The 22384-nt window shown below is 47.7% G+C and overlaps 1 protein-coding gene across 1 annotated transcript in view; it reads right to left on the bottom strand.

The window, feature by feature from the left end:
- Positions 1 to 22384, bottom strand: part of msto1 (misato mitochondrial distribution and morphology regulator 1) — a 45547-nt gene that overhangs the window by 19013 nt on the left and 4150 nt on the right. The window contains exons 2-10 of the mRNA XM_049473558.1: positions 18513 to 18642; positions 17310 to 17379; positions 17141 to 17216; positions 16081 to 16138; positions 15782 to 15935; positions 14001 to 14115; positions 809 to 943; positions 354 to 506; positions 89 to 220 (exon numbers count right to left, since the gene is read on the bottom strand). Coding sequence (XP_049329515.1) covers positions 89 to 220; positions 354 to 506; positions 809 to 943; positions 14001 to 14115; positions 15782 to 15935; positions 16081 to 16138; positions 17141 to 17216; positions 17310 to 17379; positions 18513 to 18642 — 1023 coding nt within the window. The remainder of the gene's footprint in view (positions 1 to 88; positions 221 to 353; positions 507 to 808; positions 944 to 14000; positions 14116 to 15781; positions 15936 to 16080; positions 16139 to 17140; positions 17217 to 17309; positions 17380 to 18512; positions 18643 to 22384) is intronic.

Raw genomic sequence — 22384 nt, 5'->3', positions numbered from 1 at the left:
ATTAACCCGGTCCAATATTAACCTGTACAGGACGGGTCCTGAGGGCAGCATGTAACTCTAAAGTCTCAGTCAACTTCACTTTACTCACCTTCCGCCCAGACTGAGTCAGAGCATCTGCCAGCTGCCACATGGGGGCGCCGTTCTGCCTCAGTCTGTAAGACACCGTCAGAGTATCCAGCGCTAAAGCCAGAATAGAGCTAGAGTGATACCACTGAGACGGCTAGAGAGAGAGAGTGAGAGAGAGAGATTATTATTATTTATCTAATTGATTACCTAAAAAGTTTATATATAAAATTATATAAAAACACTCAAAGATTTGATTTGATTTGATTTGATTATATAAAAACACTCACATCATAATTAACCAAAGGAAATGAAGTGGGAGGAGCCGGCCGCCGGCCCAGTCCACCTCTCAGGGTCAGAGGGCAGAAGAAGGAGCTGTGATTGGCCATGTGGACGGTTCCCAGAGCGCAGTTCATCATGTGATATAGATCCTTAATAGGGCTCTTCAGAGACAGAATAACCAGGAAAATTAATATCTATAAACATCTGAGTAACGGTAAATCCGCTAAACGTCTACCCTTAAATCCGGTAAACCTTTATTGTTTAATCGGGGATTACTACTGATCAGACTGCAACAGATCAGAACACAGAGGTTTATTGATTATTGATTATTTCAGTGTCTTAAATTATTGAGTTAAATCGGGTTAAGGTTCTCCTGCAGCGCTATGACAGCACATGAGAACGCACCGATCCCGTTCACACACTGCAGTGATAAACCAGATTAATATTCAGATCAGGCACTCACTGAGTCCCTGTGACTGACAGGAGCCACGCCCCACGTTAGGATGCCCCGCCCACCGTAGGAATCCTGCAGCAGCTCTGTGACCTTCGACCCAAAACCTGAGAAACCATCCGCCATGTCACACAACACCTGGAACCCCTGCAGACAGACAGGCAGAGAGACAGATGGAGAGAGACAGAGAAACAGACAGATGGAGAGAGACAGAGAAAAAGAGAGAGAGAAACACGCAGATAGACAGACAGAGAAAGAGACAGAGAGAGAGAGAGAGAGAGAGAGAGAGAGGAACACAAAATGAAAAAAGGACAAAGAGAGACACGCAGACAAAGAAACAGAGAGAGTGTATTGGTTTTAGTGGTGGGGTGTATTGGTTTTAGTGGTGGGTGTACTGGTTTTAGTGGTGGGGTGTATTGGTTTTAGTGGTGGGGTGTACTGGTTTTAGTGGTGGGTGTACTGGTTTTAGTGGTGGGGTGTATTGGTTTTAGTGGTGGGGTGTACTGGTTTTAGTGGTGGGGTGTACTGGTTTTAGTGGTGGGGTGTACTGGTTTTAGTGGTGGGGTGTACTGGTTTTAGTGGAGGGGTGTACTGGTTTTAGTGGTGGGGTGTACTGGTTTTAGTGGTGGGGTGTACTGGTTTTAGTGGTGGGGTGTACTGGTTTTAGTGGTGGGGTGTACTGGTTTTAGTGGTGGGTGTATTGGTTTTAGTGGTGGGGTGTATTGGTTTTAGTGGTGGGGTGTACTGGTTTTAGTGGTGGGGTGTACTGGTTTTAGTGGTGGGGTTTTAGTGGTGGGGTGTACTGGTTTTAGTGGTGGGGTGTGTTGGTTTTAGTGGTGGGGTGTATTGGTTTTAGTGGTGGGGTGTATTGGTTTTAGTGGTGGGGTGTATTGGTTTTAGTGGTGGGTGTATTGGTTTCAGTGGTGGGGTGTACTGGTTTTAATGGTGGGGTGTATTGTTTTAGTAGTGAGGTGTACTGGTTTTAGTGGTGGGTGTACTGGTTTTAGTGGTGGGGTGTACTGGTTTTAGTGGTGGGGTGTATTGGTTTTAGTGGTGGGGTGTATTGGTTTTAGTGGTGGGGTGTATTGGTTTTAGTGGTGGGGTGTACTGGTTTTAGTGGTGGGGTGTATTGGTTTTAGTGGTGGGTGTACCGGTTTTAGTGGTGGGTGTACCGGTTTTAGTGGTGGGGTGTACCGGTTTTAGTGGTGGGGTGTACCGGTTTTAGTGGTGGGGTGTACCGGTTTTAGTGGTGGGGTGTACCGGTTTTGCTGGTGGGGTGTACTGGTTTTAGTGGTGGGGTGTACTGGTTTTAGTGGTGGGTGCAGTAGTTTTAGTGGTGGGTGCAGTAGTTTTAGTGGTGGGGTGTACTGGTTTTAGTGGAGGGGTGTACTGGTTTTAGTGGTGGGGTGTATTGGTTTTAGTGGTGGGGTGTATTGGTTTTAGTGGTGGGGTGTATTGGTTTTAGTGGTGGGGTGTATTGGTTTTAGTGGTGGGGTGTACTGGTTTTAGTGGTAGGGTGTACTGGTTTTAGTGGTGGGGTGTATTGGTTTTAGTGGTGGGGTGTACTGGTTTTAGTGGTGGGGTGTATTGGTTTTAGTGGTGGGGTGTATTGGTTTTAGTGGTGGGGTGTATTGGTTTTAGTGGTGGGGTGTATTGGTTTTAGTGGTGGGGTGTACTGGTTTTAGTGGTGGGGTGTATTGGTTTTAGTGGTGGGGTGTACTGGTTTTAGTGGTGGGGTGTATTGGTTTTAGTGGTGGGGTGTATTGGTTTTAGTGGTGGGGTGTATTGATTTTAGTGGTGGGGTGTATTGGTTTTCGTGGTGGGGTGTACTGGTTTTAGTGGTGGGGTGCATTGGTTTTAGTGGTGGGTGTATTGGTTTTAGTGGTGGGGTGTATTGGTTTTAGTGGTGGGGTGTATTGGTTTTAGTGGTGGGGTGTATTGGTTTTAGTGGTGGGGTGTACTGGTTTTAGTGGTGGGGTGTACTGGTTTTAGTGGTGGGGTGTATTGGTTTTAGTGGTGGGGTGTATTGGTTTTAGTGGTGGGTGTATTGGTTTTAGTGGTGGGTGTATTGGTTTTAGTGGTGGGGTGTACTGGTTTTAGTGGTGGGGTGTACTGGTTTTAGTGGTGGGGTGTATTGGTTTTAGTGGTGGGGTGTATTGGTTTTAGTGGTGGGTGTATTGGTTTTAGTGGTGGGGTGTATTGTTTTCATGATGGGTGTACTGGTTTTAGTGGTGGGGTGTACTGGTTTTAGTGGTGGGGTGTACTGGTTTTAGTGGTGGGGTGTATTGGTTTTAGTGGTGGGGTGTATTGGTTTTAGTGGTGGGGTGTACTGGTTTTAATGTTGGGGTGTATTGATTTTAGTGGTGGGGTGTACTGGTTTTAGTGGTGGGGTGTATTGGTTTTAGTGGTGGGGTGTACTGGTTTTAGTGGTGGGGTGTACTGGTTTTAGTGGTGCGCTGTACTGGTTTTAGTGGTGCGCTGTACTGGTTTTAGTGGTGGGGTGTACTGGTTTAAGTGGTGGGGTGTATTGGTTTTTGTGGTGGGGTGTGCTGGTTTTAGTGGTGGGGTGTACTGGTTTTAGTGGTGGGGTGTATTGGTTTTCGTGGTGGGGTGTACTGGTTTTCGTGGTGGGGTGTACTGGTTTTCGTGGTGGGGTGTACTGGTTTTAGTGGTGCGGTGTACTGGTTTTAGTGGTGGGTGTACTGGTTTTAGTGGTGGGGTGTATTGTTTTAGTGGTGGGGTGTACTGGTTTTAGTGGTGCGCTGTGCTGGTTTTAGTGGTGCGCTGTACTGGTTTTAGTGGTGGGTGTACTGGTTTTCGTGGTAGGGTGTACTGGTTTTAGTGGTGGGGTGTACTGGTTTTAGTGGTGGGGTGTATTGGTTTTAGTGGTGGGGTGTATTGGTTTTAGTGGTGGGGTGTACTGGTTTTAATGGTGGGGTGTATTGATTTTATTGGTGGGGTGTACTGGTTTTAGTGGTGGGGTGTATTGGTATTAGTGGTGGGGTGTACTGGTTTTAGTGGTGGGTGTACTGGTTTTAGTGGTGGGTGTACTGGTTTTAGTGGTGGGTGTACTGGTTTTAGTGGTGGGGTGTACTGGTTTTAGTTAGTGGTGGGGTGTACTGGTTTTAGTTAGTGGTGGGGTGTACTGGTTTTAGTGGTGGGGTGTACTGGTTTTAGTGGTGGGGTCTACTGGTTTTAGTGGTGGGGTGTATTGTTTTAGTGGTGGGGTGTATTGGTTTTTGTGGTGGGGTGTACTGGTTTTCATGGTGGGGTGTACTGATTTTCGTCGTGGGGTGTACTGGTTTTAGTGGTGCGGTGTACTGGTTTTAGTGGTGGGTGTACTTGGTTTAGTGGCGGGGTGTGGTGCGCTGTACTGGTTTTAGTGGTGGGGTGTACTGGTTTTCTTGGTGGGGTGTATTGGTTTTCGTGGTGGGGTGTATTGGTTTTCGTGATGGGGTGTACTGGTTTTCGTGGTGGGTTGTACTGGTTTTAGTGGTGCGGTGTACTGGTTTTAGTGGTGGGGTGTACTGGTTTTAGTGGTGCGCTGTGCTGGTTTCAGTGGTGCGCTGTACTGGTTTTAGTGTTGGGGTGTACTGGTTTTAGTGGTGGGGTGTACTGGTTTTAGTGATGGGGTGTACTGGTTTTCTTGGTGGGGTGTATTGGTTTTCGTGGTGGGGTGTACTGGTTTTCGTGGTGGGGTGTACTGGTTTTCGTGGTGGGGTGTACTGGTTTTCGTGGTGGGGTGTACTGGTTTTAGTGGTGGGGTGTACTGGTTTTAGTGGTGCGCTGTACTGTTTTTAGGGGTGCGCTGTACTGGTTTTAGTGGTGGGGTGTACTGGTTTTAGTGGTGGGGTGTATTGGTTTTCGTGGTGGGGTGTACTGGTTTTCGTGGTGGGGTGTACTGGTTTTAGTGGTGCGGTGTACTGGTTTTAGTGGTGGGTGTACTGGTTTTAGTGGTGGGGTGTGGTGCGCTGTACTGGTTTTAGTGGTGGGGTGTACTGGTTTTAGTGGTGGGGTGTACTGGTTTTAGTGGTGGGTGTACTGGTTTTCGTGGTAGGGTGTACTGGTTTTAGTGGTGGGTGTACTGGTTTTAGTGGTGGGGTGTACTGGTTTTAGTGGTGGGGTGTATTGGTTTTAGTGGTGGGGTGTATTGGTTTTAGTGGTGGGGTGTACTGGTTTTAGTGGTGGGGTGTGGTGCGCTGTACTGGTTTTAGTGGTGGGGTGTACTGGTTTTAGTGGTGGGTGTACTGGTTTTCGTGGTAGGGTGTACTGGTTTTAGTGGTGGGGTGTATTGGTTTTAGTGGTGGGGTGTACTGGTTTTAGTGGTGGGGTGTATTGGTTTTAGTGGTGGGTGTACTGGTTTTAGTGGTGGGTGTACTGGTTTTAGTGGTGGGTGTACTGGTTTTAGTGGTGGGTGTACTGGTTTTAGTGGTGGGGTGTATTGGTTTTAGTGGTGGGGTGTACTGGTTTTAGTGGTGGGGTGTATTGTTTTAGTGGTGGGGTGTACTGGTTTTAGTGGTGCGCTGTACTGGTTTTAGTGGTAGGGTGTACTGGTTTTAGTGGTGGGGTGTACTGGTTTTAGTGGTGGGGTGTATTGGTTTTCGTGGTGGGGTGTACTGGTTTTAGTGGTGGGGTGTATTGGTTTTCGTGGTGGGGTGTACTGGTTTTCGTGGTGGGGTGTACTGGTTTTCGTGGTGGGGTGTACTGGTTTTCGTGGTGGGGTGTACTGGTTTTAGTGGTGGGTGTACTGGTTTTAGTGGTGGGGTGTACTGGTTTTAGTGGTGGGGTGTATTGGTTTTAGTGGTGGGGTGTATTGGTTTTAGTGGTGGGGTGTACTGGTTTTAGTGGTGGGGTGTGGTGCGCTGTACTGGTTTTAGTGGTGGGTGTACTGATTTTAGTGGTGGGTGTACTGGTTTTCGTGGTAGGGTGTACTGGTTTTAGTGGTGGGGTGTATTGGTTTTAGTGGTGGGGTGTACTGGTTTTAGTGGTGGGGTGTACTGGTTTTAGTGGTGGGTGTACTGGTTTTAGTGGTGGGTGTACTGGTTTTAGTGGTGGGGTGTATTGGTTTTAGTGGTGGGGTGTACTGGTTTTAGTGGTGGGGTGTATTGTTTTAGTGGTGGGGTGTACTGGTTTTAGTGGTGCGCTGTACTGGTTTTAGTGGTGGGGTGTACTGGTTTTAGTGGTGGGGTGTATTGGTTTTCGTGGTGGGGTGTATTGGTTTTCGTGGTGGGGTGTACTGGTTTTCGTGGTGGGGTGTACTGGTTTTCGTGGTGGGGTGTACTGGTTTTAGTGGTGCGGTGTACTGGTTTTAGTGGTGGGGTGTACTGGTTTTCGTGGTGGGGTGTACTGGTTTTCGTGGTGGGGTGTACTGGTTTTCGTGGTGGAGTGTACTGGTTTTAGTGGTGCGGTGTACTGGTTTTAGTGGTGCGGTGTACTGGTTTTAGTGGTGGGTGTACTGGTTTTAGTGGTGGGGTGTGGTGCGCTGTACTGGTTTTCGTGGTGGGGTGTATTGGTTTTAGTGGTGGGGTGTACTGGTTTTAGTGGTGGGGTGTACTGGTTTTAGTGGTGGGTGTATTGGTTTTAGTGGTGGGTGTATTGGTTTTAGTGGTGGGTGTATTGGTTTTAGTGGTGGGGTGTATTGGTTTTAGTGGTGGGGTGTATTGGATTCAAGGATTCAAGGATTCAAGGAGATTTTATTGTCATTCGCATCACATGTGGTACATGAGGTGGAACAAAATTGTGATCTCACGATCCAGTTTTACACCCAAAGAGCTGTTATTAATAGATATATAGATTAAAAAAAAGAATACAATAAAAGAAATAGAATATACAAAATAGATAGATAAATATCCCAAAGAATAAAAAAAATAAATAGAGAGTAGAAGGTTCAGCAACATGCAGTCCAGAGTGCAAGTGTGCTATAGCAGCATGATAATGTGAATTAGAGCAGTGGAGATAAAGTGTCTCAGTGCAAGTAAAGTGACCATGTTGGTAAACAGGAAACAGTAATTTGTCCTTGGTGTCAGTGCAGTGTGTTTGTTAAGTGGAGTTTAAGAGTCTTACAGCTTCCGGAATGAAGCTGTTTCTGAGTCTTGTTGTTTTGCACTTAATGCTCCGCAGCCTCCGGCCTGAGGGGAGCGGGACAGGAAGTGCGTGTGCTGGGTGGGTGGGATCCTTCCTGATGCAGGTGGCCCTTTTCCTGCACCTGGAGGTGTAGATGTCTGTGGTGCTGGGGAAGCTAACTCCAACAATCCTCTGTGCAGCCTTCACCACCCTCTGCAGTGCTTTCCTGTCTGCAGCAGAGCAGCTTCCATGCCACACACTGATGCTGGAGCACACAACGCTCTCCACCACACATCTGTAGAAGGAGGTGAGGACTGCGCTCCCGAGTCCAGCTCGTCTCAGCCTCCTGAGGAAGTAGAGCCGCTGATGTGCCTTCCTGACCAGAGTGGAAGTGTTGTTGCTCCAGGTGAGGTTGCTGGTCAGGTGCACACCCAAGTACCTGTAGCTGTCAACCACTTCCACCGCAGATCCTCCAATGTGCAGGGGGAGGTGGGCATGCTTGCCCCTTGAGGTCCACAATCATCTCCTTTGTCTTTTTTACATTGATGCAGAGGTTGTTCTCTCTGCACCAACCCTCCAGGTGTTCCACCTCCTGCCTGTAGCTGGACTCATCTCTGTTTGTGATGCATCCAACCACTGCCGTGTCGTCCGCAAACTTCACAATATGACAGCCTGGATGGAGAGGTGAGCAGTCATATGTGAGCAGTGTGAACAGGAGGGGGCTCAGCACACAGCCCTGAGGGGAGCCAGTACTGAGGATTATGGAGGGGGAGGAGATGTTGTGAATCCTCACAGACTGCGGCCTGTTGGTCAGGAAGTCTAGGACCCAGTTGCACAGCGAAGAGCTCAGTCCAAGTGAGGAGAGTTTGGTTATCAGGGTCTGAGGAATCATGGTGTTGAAAGCAGATGTGAAGTCCACAAAGAGCATCCGAACGTAGGAATCCTTCTGCTCCAGGTGGGTGAGGGCAGTGTGGACCACGGAGGAAATGGCATCCTCTGTGGATCGGTTCTTCCTGTATGCATACTGGTGTGGATCCACAGTGATGTTGATGGTGGCTTTGATGTGGGTCTGAACCAGTCTTTCAAAGCACTGTCCCTGGATTTTCTGAGCATATGCAGCTTTTGCCCTCTTAACTCCAACAGTCAGCTCTCTTCTAGCCCTCCTGAGTTCATCCGAGTCTCCAGATCCGAAGGCAGCATCCCTGGCTTTCAGCAGGGAACGCACCTCTGCGTTCAGCCAGGGCTTCTGGTTCGGGTAGCAAGTCACAGTCTTGGTAGTAGTGACATCCTCCACACACTTGCTGATGTACCCGAGAACAGCAGATGTGTATTCCTCCAGATCCAGCTCTCCCTCACACTCAGCAGCATCCCTGAAGACCTGCCAGTCTGTGCAGCCGAAGCAGTCCTGCAGCACAGCGGCGCCGTCACTGGGCCACACCGTGATGATTTTCTGTGTGGGTTTTGAGCGTCGCAGTGGGGGGTGGTATGCGGGGACCAGCATGATGGAGATGTGGTCCGATAGCCCGAGGTGGGGGCGGGGGAAGGCTTTGTAAGCGTCTTTCACAGAGGAGTAAACACGGTCCAGCGTGTTATTACCTCGCGTTGGAATGTTCACGTGTTGGTAAAACCTCGGCAGCGTGTTTTTCAGTTCTACGTGGTTAAAATCCCCCGCTACCATGTAGAACGCATCCGGATGCTTGTTCTGAAGCGAGCTGATGTTGTCATAAAGCTCCTTCAGCGCGTTGTTAGCATTAGCATCCGGTGCTATGTAAACAGCAATCACGAACACCGCCGAAAACTCACGAGGCAGATAGTGAGGACGACACTTTACAGTCAGCTGTTCTGTCGCCTCGGAGCAGTGGCTGTTTACCAACACGCAGTTTGTGCACCAACCTTTGTTTATGTAGAGGCACAAGACCGCTGGCTGCGGTCCGCTCGGAAAAGCTGCCGGCCGGCGAGCTGGAAGGCTGAGTCCGGCATGGTCTGGTTCAGCCAGGTTTCCGTGAGACAAATCACAGCGCAGTTCCTCATCTCCTCAGAAACATTCATCCTCAGCCGCAGCAGGTCCAGCTTGTTATCCAAAGAGTGGACGTTAGAGAGGAAAAGCGACGGAATCGGGGGTCGGTTAGCATTAGCCTTTAGCCTGGCTAGCACCCCAGCGCGTTTTCCTCTCTTCTGACGCCGCTCGCACCGCCTCCCCCTCTTGCCCTTTGTCTGCAGCGATCCGCTCCCCCACGCCGGAGCGCGGAGGAGCTGCAGCTCGCCCAGCGTAGCTCGGATATTATTGTCCATAGTTGCTGTTTTACTGACCAAACTGTCCTTAATATATAACTGATATATTTTGGGTCCGTGCTGCTACAATGGTGAAGTCAGCAGTACATGTTTTCAAAACAAGTACGGACCCTGTGTGCCAGTTATCTCCCCCATTCCAGTTCTTATCAGAAGCAGAAAGAACAGAGAGTATAGAGCACATAATGTGAATATATCCAACTTGCAGTATATAAATTGTAACCCACAGTCTTTGGAACAAAATGCACAGGTTATTAAGTTAGCTCTACTAAATATCAGATCTCTTACAAACAAGTCCTATTTAATTAATGATTTTATTACAAATTATGGGCTTGATTTTCTGTTTTTAACAGAGACATGGTTAAATTCTTGTAGTGCTGAAAGTGTATTAATTGAGTCGGCTCCACCAAACTTTAACTTTTTAAATGTCTCACGTACCGGCAAGAAAGGTGGAGGTGTAGCTATGCTGTTTGATGATACATTCCAATGCAAGCAGTTATCACTAGGTGACTTCACATCTTTTGAATATTTAGGTGCAGTTTTAAAAGGGACACCAAGAATATTACAAATAATTGTCTACAGGCCTCCAAGGTACAATGCTGATTTTATTGATGATTTTACAGATATGCTGTCTTTTATTTCTACTGAATTTGATCATTTTATTATTGTTAGTGATTTTAACATTCATATTGATAATTCCAAGGATAATTATGCCAGAGAACTCTATGATGTATTTGACTCTTTTGAACTCTCTCAGCATGTGACTGGAAGCACACACTGTCATGGTCACACCCTGGATTTGGTTATTTCGAAGGGTCTCAACATATCAGCCTCTATTAAGGATGTTGCACTGTCAGATCACTACTGTGTATTCTTTGAAATGTGGACTTCAATACACAGTGAAGCCAGACAGATTAGGTACAAGAAGAGACAGATAAATGCTCTGCACCATGCAAACCATCAGACTCTGTAGATACTCTGCTGGATAGTTTTAACTCAAAAACTGCTAGAGTTTTAGATGAGATTGCACCAGTTAGAGTTAAAACCATGCCATGCAAGCAGAAAGCACCATGGAGAAATGATGCTGCAGTTCAGCTCCAAAAGAGAGAATGCAGAAAGGCTGAGCGCAGATGGCGTAAAACCAAGCTTCACATTCACAAAGAAATTTTTAAAGATAGATCGCGTGATTACAATAAAATAATGTGCACATGTAGACAAACCTACTTCTCCAGCATTATTAACAATAATATTAACAATAGCAAAGTTCTTTTCACTGTGGTTGACAGACTAACTAACTCACCTACATATATGACCCCTGAGCTAGTTTCAACTGAGAGATGTAATGAGTTTGCTAAATTTTTTAATACTAAAATCCACAATATCAGACAAGCCATCAGTACATCTCTATCCACCAAGGAGCCCATGTGCTCTCCAAAACCATGCAAAAGCATCATAGTCAGCATGTGCCAGTTTAGCACTATTAATGAAGAAGTTTTAATTGATACAGTGAGTCACCTCAAATCATCCACCTGCAGTCTTGATACATTACCAACCAAGTTTTTAAAGAATGTTTTTACTCAATCAGCAGACATTCTTCAAATAGTAAATACCTCACTCATGTCGGGTGTTTTCCCAAATGCATTAAAAACTGCCGTTGTGAAGCCTCTCTTAAAAAAGAAAAATTTAGATACAAACTTATTGAACAATTACAGACCAATCTCTAATCTACCATTCATTGGAAAAATAATTGAAAAAATTGTCTTCAAGCAAGTTATGCACTTCCTGTCCATAAATAACTGTCTAGACCAATTTCAGTCAGGTTTCCGGCCCAATCATAGTACTGAGACTGCGCTTATTAAGGTTATCAATGACATTCGCTTAAACACAGACTCAGGAAAAATGTCTATTCTACTACTGCTGGATCTCAGTGCTGCTTTTGACACCATTGACCACAACATTCTCATAGATAGACTTGAGAACCGGGTTGGAATTTCTGGAACTGTCCTAAAATGGTTCAGTTCATACCTTCAAGGAAGGAAATACTTTGTGGAAATGGAAAATAATGTTTCTGAGACTGTGCCAGTGACCTGTGGTGTACCCCAGGGTTCAATTCTTGGGCCACTCTTATTTAATTTATATATGATTCCTCTGGGTGAGATCATGCGTGACTATGGGATATCTTACCACAGCTATGCAGATGACACTCAGATCTACATGGCCCTCTGCCCAAACAATTTCGGTCCCATTGACTCACTGTGTAAATGCCTTGAGCAGATAAATAAATGGATGGGACAGAACTTTCTGCAGTTAAATAAAGATAAAACAGAGATTATTTTATTTGGGAATAGTAATGAGAGGCACAGACTAGCTGCCTATCTGGATTCAAAAAGCCTAAAATCTAAAGAACTAGTGCGTAATCTTGGTGTACAAATGGACTCTGATCTCACTTTTAACAGTCACGTCAAAGCCGTCACCAAATCAGCATTTTATCACCTCAAGAACATAAATAAGATCAGAGATTTTCTGTCTAAATCAGACCTGGAGAAACTCATCCACACCTTTATTTCTAGTAGGATTGATCACTGTAATGGACTCCTAACTGGACTCCCAAAAAAGACCATCAAACAGCTTCAGCTGATTCAGAATTCAGCAGCCAGAGTTCTGACTAGAAGTAAAAGAAGGGAGCACATCACCCCCATCCTTAAATCCCTGCACTGGATACCAGTCTGTTACAGAATAGACTTTAAGGTTCTGTTACTGGTGTATAAATGTGTTAATGGTGCAGGACCAGCATATTTATCTGATGAGCTCCAGCAGTATGAGCCGAGCAGAACTCTCAGATCATCAGGAACTGCTCAGTTAGAGCCGCCTAAAGTAAAAACTAAACACGGAGAGGCAGCGTTTAGCGTTTAGCTACTACGCTGCTCTTAAATGGAATCAGTTAACAGAGAGCATTAGAAGAGCCCCAACAATAAACATGTTTAAATCCAGACTGAAAACCTACATGTTTGATCAGGCCTTTAGCTCAGCTTAAAACACTGCAGCTCCACCCACTTTTATTCTGTAACGGCACTTTTATATTATGTTTTATTCATGCTTTATTCTTATTAATTCCTTGTTGTTCTTTTACATGTTTTTAATTTAATTCTCTTTGTTTTAATCATGTTTTAATCAATCATGCTTTATTCTTATTTTAGTTTTTATTTCCATTTTTACTGTTAATCTTTTACATGTTTTTTCTATTTTTATTTTTTTATTTGATTTCTCTGTGTATTTTCTAATTTGTAAAGCACTTTGAATGACCGCTGTGTATGAAAGGTGCTATATAAATAAACTTGCCTTGCCTTGCCTTAATCCTCAGAAGTTCAGTTCTGCTGTAACTCACATGCGTGGGGCGCGTAAAGTTGGGTTCAGAACCGACGTAAAAACAGCTCAAAATAGGGTGTTCGCTAGGAGCGTGAGAAGCCGCTGCACTACTGCGCGCCGCCATCTTGCCATTGGTGTATTGGTTTTCGTGGTGGGGTGTACTGGTTTTAGTGGTGGGGTGTATTGGTTTTAGTGGTGGGGTGTATTGGTTTTAGTGGTGGGGTGTACTGGTTTTTAGTGGTGGGGTGTACTGGTTTTAGTGGTGGGGTTTTAGTGGTGGGGTGTATTGGTTTTAGTGGTGGGGTGTACTGGTTTTCGTGGTGGGGTGTACTAGTTTTAGTGGTGGGGTGTACTGGTTTTAGTGGTGGGGTGTACTGGTTTTAGTGGTGGGGTGTATTGGTTTTAGTGGTGGGGTGTATTGGTTTTAGTGGTGGGGTGTATTGGTTTTAGTGGTGGGGTGTATTGGTTTTAGTGGTGGGGTGTACTGGTTTTAGTGGTGGGGTGTACTGGTTTTAGTGGTGGGTGTACTGGTTTTAGTGGTGGGGTGTATTGGTTTTAGTGGTGGGGTGTACTGGTTTTAGTGGTGGGGTGTATTGGTTTTAGTGGTGGGGTGTACTGGTTTTAGTGGTGGGGTGTACTGGTTTTAGTGGTGGGGTGTACTGGTTTTAGTGGTGGGGTGTATTGGTTTTAGTGGTGGGTGCACTGGTTTTAGTGGTGGGGTGTATTGGTTTTAGTGGTGGGTGTACTGGTTTTAGTGGTGGGGTGTATTGGTTTTAGTGGTGGGGTGTACTGGTTTTAGTGGTGGGGTGTATTGGTTTTAGTGGTGGGTGTACTGGTTTTAGTGGTGGGGTGTACTGGTTTTAGTGGTGGGGTGTACTGGTTTTAGTGGTGGGGTGTATTGGTTTTATTGGTGGGGTGTACTGGTTTTAGTGGTGGGGTGTATTGGTTTTAGTGGTGGGGTGTACTGGTTTTAGTGGTGGGGTGTACTGGTTTTAGTGGTGGGGTGTACTGGTTTCAGTGGTGGGGTGTACTGGTTTTAGTGGTGGGGTGTATTGGTTTTAGTGGTGGGGTGTACTGGTTTTAGTGGTGGGGTGTATTGGTTTTAGTGGTGGGGTGTACTGGTTTTAGTGGTGGGGTGTACTGGTTTTAGTGGTGGGTGTATTGGTTTTAGTGGTGGGGTGTACTGGTTTCAGTGGTGGGGTGTACTGGTTTTAGTGGTGGGTGTATTGGTTTTAGTGGTGGGGTGTATTGGTTTTAGTGGTGAGGTGTATTGGTTTTAGTGGTGGGGTGTACTGGTTTTAGTGGTGGGGTGTATTGGTTTTAGTGGTGGGGTGTACTGGTTTTAGTGGTGGGGTGTACTGGTTTTAGTGGTGGGGTGTACTGGTTTTAGTGGTGGGGTGTACTGGTTTTAGTGGTGGGGTGTACTGGTTTTAGTGGTGGGGTGTATTGGTTTTAGTGGTGGGGTGTACTGGTTTTAGTGGTGTACCTGCAGGTAGTCGCACTCCTCTATGAAGAAATGAAGTCGATCTTCCAGCTCCTCCAGCACTGATCCCTGTAACAGCGCCTCCCCCTGGCCAAACGCCTCCAACCGCGCCGACTCCCTGCAAAACACACACAGAGGTTTACTTACCTCCACCTTTCCCTCTACTCCTCCACCTTTCAATCAACACCTCCACCTTTCCCTCTACTCCTCCACCTTTCCATCAATTCCTCCAGCTCCAGTTTACCTCCTTGAGTATTATGTATTGTGTTGTGTATTATTTTGTGTGCTGTGTATTGTGTTGTGTATAGTGTTGTGTATAATGTGTATAGTGTTGTGCATTATGTTGTGTATTATGTTGTGTATCATGTGTATTGTGTTGTGTATCATGTTGTGTATTGTGTTGTGTATTGTGTTGTGTATTGTGTGTTGTGTATTATGTTGTGTATTATGTTGTGTATTGTGTTGTGCGCTGTGTATTATGTTGTGTATTGTGTTGTGTATTATGTTGTGTGTTGTGTTGTGTGCCGTGTATTATGTTGTCTATTATGTGGTGTGTTGTGTATTGTGTATTATGTTGTGTGTTGTGTATTATGTTGTCTCAGTTCTCAGAGGCATTGCATATTCGTCCACCTCTCCGGCTGGAGGTGGCCGCAGCGCCGCGAGAGCTCAGCCTGGATAGAGGCGCTCACAACCCGAACGCCACGAACAGCGCTGAACTGTAAAGTGGGGAGGCTGAGATGGTGAAGTTGCTGGAGGACTGCTCACTCGCTTGGAAAGTGGGTACTGCTGATATCAAACAGTCAAGACTTACTAGCAACCCTGGCTGTGTCCAAAAGGAAAACTTTCCCAGCAAAACTGGCTCAATCCCAGTGCTCGGACCGGCGTCCTGCTTCACCGCAAATCAACAGCGTCATTGGTTACGTCATCTGAACACTGCCACCATCAGGACCAATAACTGGTTACAGCAGCCCGGGCGCAAGGAAAAACGTGGAGTGGATTTTCATCTGTTTCGGCCTCTACCAAGGTATAAGCCCCCTCCCAGTACTAAAATAGCTCTACTAAACGCCCAGTCTCTATCAAATAAAGCCAGTCTAATACAGGACCATATCATTGACAAGAAAATAGATCTCATGTGCCTATCTGAAACCTGGCACAAACCAGAGTCATATGCTGCATTAAATGAGGCCTGTCCCCCAGGTTATACTTACCTGGAAAAAGCCAGGAGCACTGGTCGTGGAGGAGGCTTGGCAGTTATTTACCACATAGACCTGCAACTGTCCCCTCTTCCTCTGCCCAAGCTGTGCACATTTGAATGCCTCTCATTCAAATATTTGTCAAAAATGACTACAACAATATTACTTATCTACCGTCCCCCCTTATAAAAAAGTTGTTGCAGCCCAGCTTCATCATCACCTTCATACACACAACCTGTATGAGACTTTTGAATCTGGTTTCCGCTCTGCACACAGCACAGAGACAGCACTGGTCAGAGTTACCAATGACCTGCTGATGGCCGCTGACCAGGGCTCCCCGTCACTCCTCATACTCGTTGTGTATTATGTTGTGTATTGTGTGTTGAGTTGTGTATAATGTTGTGTATTATGTTGTGTATTGTGTGTTGAGTTGTGTATAATGTTGTGTATTATGTTGTGTATTGTGTTGTGTATTGTGTGTTGTGTTGTGTATTATGTTGTGTATTATGTTGTGTATTATGTTGTGTGTTTTGTTGTGTATTGTGTTGTGTGTAGTGTGTTGTGTAGTGTGTTGTGTAGTGTGTAACTCACCCGTCATGGTTGTACTGGTGGATGACGGAAATGGTGCGAGGATGGAGGTGGAGCCTCAGGAAATCTGACCACACCCTCACACTGCCCTCCAGCCTATAGGGTTTCTGCACACGCTCCAGTGCACTGTTCACTGTCTCTATGGTAACAGCGCCCCCTGTATCACACGGATATATCACTACTAACAGCACTGACCATCACAGAGTACTGCCTTCACTGCTTTCACAGATTTTACAATTATTTCACTACTTTTACTTTTTTCACTACTTTTGCAGCTTTTCACTAATTTTACTGGTTTTTACCTGAACAGTGTCCAGTTGCACCTGTAGCGTCTCCGAAATCAGCCAATAACTCCCCCTTCTGCACACACACACACACACACACACACACACACATTATACACAAATTATACACACAAACGCCCTAAACCCCCACTCGCCCCGACGTGACTTCTACCGCACGCCTCAAACCCCTGTTCCCCTCTGCGCCAGCTTCTACCGCACTGCCCAAACCCCCGCTTGCCCCGACGCTGACCTCTACCGCACGCCTCAAACCCCTGTTCCCCTCGGCGCCAGCTTCTACCGCACTGCCCAAACCCCCGCTTGCCCCGACGCCGACTTCTACCGCACACCTCAAACCCCTGTTCCCCCCAGCGCCAGCTTCTACCCCACTGCCCAAACCCCCGCTTGCCCCGCCGCCGGCTTGTACCGCACGCCCGCTCGCTCCAAACCCCCGCTCGCCCCGCCGCCGGCTTGTACCGCACGCCCGCTCGCTCCAAACCCCCGCTCGCCCCGCCGCCGGCATCTACCGCATGCCCCAAACCCCTGCTCGCTCCAAACCCCCGCTCGCCCCGCTGCCGGCTTCTACCGCACGCCCCAAACCCCCGCTCACTCCAAACCCCCGCTCGCCCCGCCGCCGGCTTCTACCGCACGCCCCAAACCCCCGCTCACTCCAAACCCCCCTCGCCCTAAACCCCCGCTCGCCCTAAACCCCCGCTCGCCACATACCCCCGCTTGCCACATACCCCCGCTCGCCACAAACCCCCGCTTGCTCCAAACACCCCCTCGCCCCGCTGCCGGCTTCTACCGCATGCCCCAAACCCCCGCTCACTCCAAACCCCCGCTCGCCCCGTCGCCGGCTTCTACCGCACGCCCCAAACCCCCGCTCACTCCAAACCCCCCCCTCGCCCTAAACCCCCGCTGGCCCAAAACCCCCGCTCGCCACATACCCCCGCTTGCCACATACCCCCGCTCGCCACAAACCCCCTCCAAACCTCCAAACACCCCCTCGCCCCGACGCTGGATTTCTACCGCACTCCCCAAAGCCCACTCGCCCCGACACCGGCCCTTAACCCACACTCACCTCCAATCGGTCCAAATCTTGCAGGAACACATTCTTATCTGGAGGACTTTCTTTATGGGTCATAACTTGGCCCTGCCTGAAATACACACACACACACACACATTATAAGTTCCTACACACACACACACACACACATTCTAAGTTCCTACACACACACACACACACACACCATGTCAGGGCACTGGAGTCGTGGCTGGTGGTGTACAGGCTGCCCTCCTGTTTCAGTGTTTGGAGACTTCCTGAAAAAAAATCAGAGATCAGGATCAGGATTTCAGAACTGAGAGGAACCGAACTCCACAACCATCATCCGAGAAACAAACACTCTAAACACAGGTTAGTACAGCTTTTCCTGTTCTCCTTCAGCTAAACAGCCAATCAGAGAGCTCTCACTCAATCACAAAAGGAGTTCCAAGGTTCTCCCTGCCACAGAACCTCTCCTTTATCGCAACGACTCAGGGTTCTTCCCACTACAGAACCGCACCCTTACCATACCGATTAAGGGTTCTTCCCACCACAGAACCACACACTTACTTCACCAATTCTTATGGTTCTTCCCACCACAGAACCGCGCCCTTACCATACCGATTAAGGGTTCTCCCCGCCACAAAACCACGGCCTTACTGTATCGATTCTTAGGGTTCTCCCCGCCAAAGAACCGCACCCTTACCTTACAGATTCAAGGTTCTTCCCACCACAGAACCATGCCCTTACCATACCCATTCTTAGGGTTCTCCCCACCACAGAAGCACACCCTTACCTTACAGATTCAGAGTTCTTCCCACCACAGAACCGCACCCTTACCATACCCATTCTTAGGGTTCTCCCCGCCACAGAACCACACCCTTACCATACAGATTCAGGGTTCTTCCCACCACAGAACCGCACCCTTACTGCACCGATTCTTAGGGTTCTCGGCGCCAAAGAACTGCACCCTTACCTTACCGATTCAAGGTTCTTCCCACCACAGAACCGCACCCTTACCATACCCATTCTTAGGGTTCTCCCTGCCACAGAACCGCACCCTTACTATACAGATTCAGGATTCTTCCCGCCACAGAACCATGTCCTTACCATACCGATTTAGGGTTCTTCCTGCTACAGAACTGTGCCCTCACACAGGACCGCACCCTTACCGTACTGATTCTTTGGGTTCTTCCTGCCACAGAACCACACCTTTACCATACCGATCCAGGATTCTCCCCGCCACAGTAACGCACCCTTACCGTACCGATTTAGGGTTCTTCCCGCCATAGAATCACACCTTTACCGTACCGATCCAGGGTTCTCCCCACCACAGAACCGCACCCTTACACAAAACCACGCCCTTCAGGGTTTTATGCTGTACAGGACTGATCAGCAGTTGTTGGGTTACCTTTAAGGTCCAGTGCAATCAGGCGGGGGGTGTAGGTCACATGCCCCCCGAGAGTGAGCCCCTCCCTGAACAAAACATCACTCTGCAGCTCCCCCGGAGGAAAATCGGCATCATAACACAGAGACGCTTCCTAAACGACAAAGTTTGTGATTAGTGGTGTAGAGAGTGTGGGGTGTGTGATTAGTGGTGTAGAAAATGAGGGCTGTGATTAGTGGTGTAGAGAGTGAGAAGTGTGTGATTAGTGGTGTAGAAAGTGAGGGGTGTGTGATTAGTGGTGTAGAAAGTGAGGGGTGTGTGATTAGTGGTGTAGAAAGTGAGGGGTGTGTGATTAGTGGTGTAGAAAGTGAGGGGTGTGTGATTAGTGGTGTAGAGAGTGAGGGGTGTGTGATTAGTTGTGTAGAGAGTGAGGGGTGTGTGATTAGTGGTGTAGAGAGTGAGGGGTGTGTGATTAGTGGTGTTGAAAGTGAGGGGTGTGTGATTAGTGGTGTTGAAAGTGAGGGGTGTGTGATTAGTGGTGTTGAAAGTGAGGGGTGTGTGATTAGTGGTGTAGAGTGTGAGGGGTGTGTGATTAGTGGTGTAGAGTGTGAGGGGTGTGTGATTAGTGGTGTAGAGAGTGAGGGGTGTGTGATTAGTGGTGTAGAGAGTGAGGGGTGTGTGATTAGTGGTGTTGAAAGTGAGGGGTGTGTGATTAGTGGTGTTGAAAGTGAGGGGTGTGTGATTAGTGGTGTTGAAAGTGAGGGGTGTGTGATTAGTGGTGCAGAGTGTGAGGGGTGTGTGATTAGTGGTGTAGAGTGTGAGGGGTGTGTGATTAGTGGTGTAGAGAGTGAGGGGTGTGTGATTAGTGGTGTAGAGAGTGAGGGGTGTGTGATTAGTGGTGTTGAAAGTGAGGGGTGTGTGATTAGTGGTGTTGAAAGTGAGGGGTGTGTGATTAGTGGTGTAGAGTGTGAGGGGTGTGTGATTAGTGGTGTAGAGAGTGAGGGGTGTGTGATTAGTTGTGTAGAGAGTGAGGGGTGTGTGATTAGTGGTGTTGAAAGTGAGGGGTGTGTGATTAGTGGTGTTGAAAGTGAGGGGTGTGTGATTAGTGGTGTTGAAAGTGAGGGGTGTGTGATTAGTGGTGTTGAAAGTGAGGGGTGTGTGATTAGTGGTGTAGAGTGTGAGGGGTGTGTGATTAGTGGTGTAGAGTGTGAGGGGTGTGTGATTAGTGGTGTAGAGAGTGAGGGGTGTGTGATTAGTGGTGTTGAAAGTGAGGGGTGTGTGATTAGTGGTGTTGAAAGTGAGGGGTGTGTGATTAGTGGTGTAGAGTGTGAGGGGTGTGTGATTAGTGGTGTAGAGAGTGAGGGGTGTGTGATTAGTGGTGTAGAGAGTGAGGGGTGTGTGATTAGTGGTGTAGAGAGTGAGGGGTGTGTGATTAGTGGTGTAGAGAGTGAGGGGTGTGTGATTAGTGGTGTAGAGAGTGAGGAGTGTGTGACTAATGGTGTAGAGAGTGAGGGGTGTGTGATTAGGGGTGTGTGATTAGTGGTGTAGAGAGTGAGGGGTGTGTGATTAGTGGTGCAGAGAGTGAGGAGTGTGTGATTAGTGGTGTAGAGAGTGAGGGTGTGTGATTAGTGGTGTAGAGAGTGAGGGGTGTGTGATTAGTGGTGTAGAGAGTGAAGGGTGTGTGATTAGTGGTGTAGAGAGTGAGGGGTGTGTGATTAGTGGTGTAGAGATTGAGGGGTGTGTGATTAGAGGTGTAGAGAGTGAGGGGTGTGTGATTAGTGGTGTAGAGAGTGAGGGGTGTGTGATTAGTGGTGTAGAGAGTGAGGGGTGTGTGATTAGTGGTGTAGAGAGTGAGGGGTGTGTGATTAGTGGTGTAGAGAGTGAGTGGTGTGTGATTAGTGGTGTAGAGAGTGAGGGGTGTGTGATTAGTGGTGTTGAAAGTGAGGGGTGTGTGATTAGTGGTGTAGAGTGTGAGGGGTGTGTGATTAGTGGTGTAGAGTGTGAGGGGTGTGTGATTAGTGCTGTAGAGAGTGAGGGGTGTGTGATTAGTGGTGTAGAGAGTGAGTGGTGTGTGATTAGTGGTATAGAGAGTGAGGGGTGTGTGATTAGTGGTGTAGAGAGTGAGGGGAGTGTGATTAGTGGTGTTGAAAGTGAGTGGTGTGTGATTAGTGGTGTAGAGAGTGAGGAGTGTGTGATTAATGGTGTTGAAAGTGAGGGGTGTGTGATTAGGGGTGTGTGATTAGTGGTGTAGAGAGTGAGGACTGTGTGATTAGTGGTGTAGAGAGTGAGGGTGTGTGATTAGTGGTGTAGAGAGTGAGGGGTGTGTGATTAGTGGTGTAGAGAGTGAGGGGGGTGTGATTAGTGGTGTAGAGAGTGAGGGGTGTGTGATTAGTGGTGTAGAGAGTGAGGGGTGTGTGATTAGTGGTGTAGAGAGTGAGGGGTGTGTGATTAGTGGTGTAGAGAGTGAGGGGTGTGTGATTAGTGGTGTAGAGAGTGAGGGGTGTGTGATTAGTGGTGTAGAGAGAGGGGTGTGTGATTAGTGGTGTTGAAAGTGAGGGGTGTGTGATTAGTGGTGTTGAACGTGAGGGGTGTGTGATTAGTGGTGTAGAGTGTGAGGGGTGTGTGATTAGTGGTGTAGAGTGTGAGGGGTGTGTGATTAGTGGTGTAGAGAGTGAGGGGTGTGTGATTAGTGGTGTTGAAAGTGAGGGGTGTGTGATTAGTGGTGTTGAAAGTGAGGGGTGTGTGATTAGTGGTGTTGAAAGTGAGGGGTGTGTGATTAGTGGTGCAGAGTGTGAGGGGTGTGTGATTAGTGGTGTAGAGTGTGAGGGGTGTGTGATTAGTGGTGTAGAGAGTGAGGGGTGTGTGATTAGTGGTGTAGAGAGTGAGGGGTGTGTGATTAGTGGTGTTGAAAGTGAGGGGTGTGTGATTAGTGGTGTTGAAAGTGAGGGGTGTGTGATTAGTGGTGTAGAGTGTGAGGGGTGTGTGATTAGTGGTGTAGAGAGTGAGGGGTGTGTGATTAGTTGTGTAGAGAGTGAGGGGTGTGTGATTAGTGGTGTAGAGAGTGAGGGGTGTGTGATTAGTGGTGTTGAAAGTGAGGGGTGTGTGATTAGTGGTGTTGAAAGTGAGGGGTGTGTGATTAGTGGTGTTGAAAGTGAGGGGTGTGTGATTAGTGGTGTTGAAAGTGAGGGGTGTGTGATTAGTGGTGTAGAGTGTGAGGGGTGTGTGATTAGTGGTGTAGAGTGTGAGGGGTGTGTGATTAGTGGTGTAGAGAGTGAGGGGTGTGTGATTAGTGGTGTTGAAAGTGAGGGGTGTGTGATTAGTGGTGTTGAAAGTGAGGGGTGTGTGATTAGTGGTGTAGAGTGTGAGGGGTGTGTGATTAGTGGTGTAGAGAGTGAGGGGTGTGTGATTAGTGGTGTAGAGAGTGAGGGGTGTGTGATTAGTGGTGTAGAGAGTGAGGGGTGTGTGATTAGTGGTGTAGAGAGTGAGGAGTGTGTGACTAATGGTGTAGAGAGTGAGGGGTGTGTGATTAGGGGTGTGTGATTAGTGGTGTAGAGAGTGAGGGGTGTGTGATTAGTGGTGTTGAAAGTGAGGGGTGTGTGATTAGTGGTGCAGAGAGTGAGGAGTGTGTGATTAGTGGTGTAGAGAGTGAGGGTGTGTGATTAGTGGTGTAGAGAGTGAGGGGTGTGTGATTAGTGGTGTAGAGAGTGAGGGGTGTGTGATTAGTGGTGTAGAGAGTGAGGGGTGTGTGATTAGTGGTGTAGAGAGTGAGGGGTGTGTGATTAGAGGTGTAGAGAGTGAGGGGTGTGTGATTAGTGGTGTAGAGAGTGAGGGGTGTGTGATTAGTGGTGTAGAGAGTGAGGGGTGTGTGATTAGTGGTGTAGAGAGTGAGGGGTGTG

This window comes from Astyanax mexicanus, unplaced genomic scaffold, assembly GCF_023375975.1.
Source record: "Astyanax mexicanus isolate ESR-SI-001 unplaced genomic scaffold, AstMex3_surface scaffold_39, whole genome shotgun sequence".
NCBI classification, from domain to species: Eukaryota; Metazoa; Chordata; class Actinopteri; order Characiformes; family Acestrorhamphidae; genus Astyanax; species Astyanax mexicanus.
The sequence above is the reverse complement of the archived record's forward strand: the minus strand, read 5'-3'. Positions and strand labels throughout refer to the sequence as shown.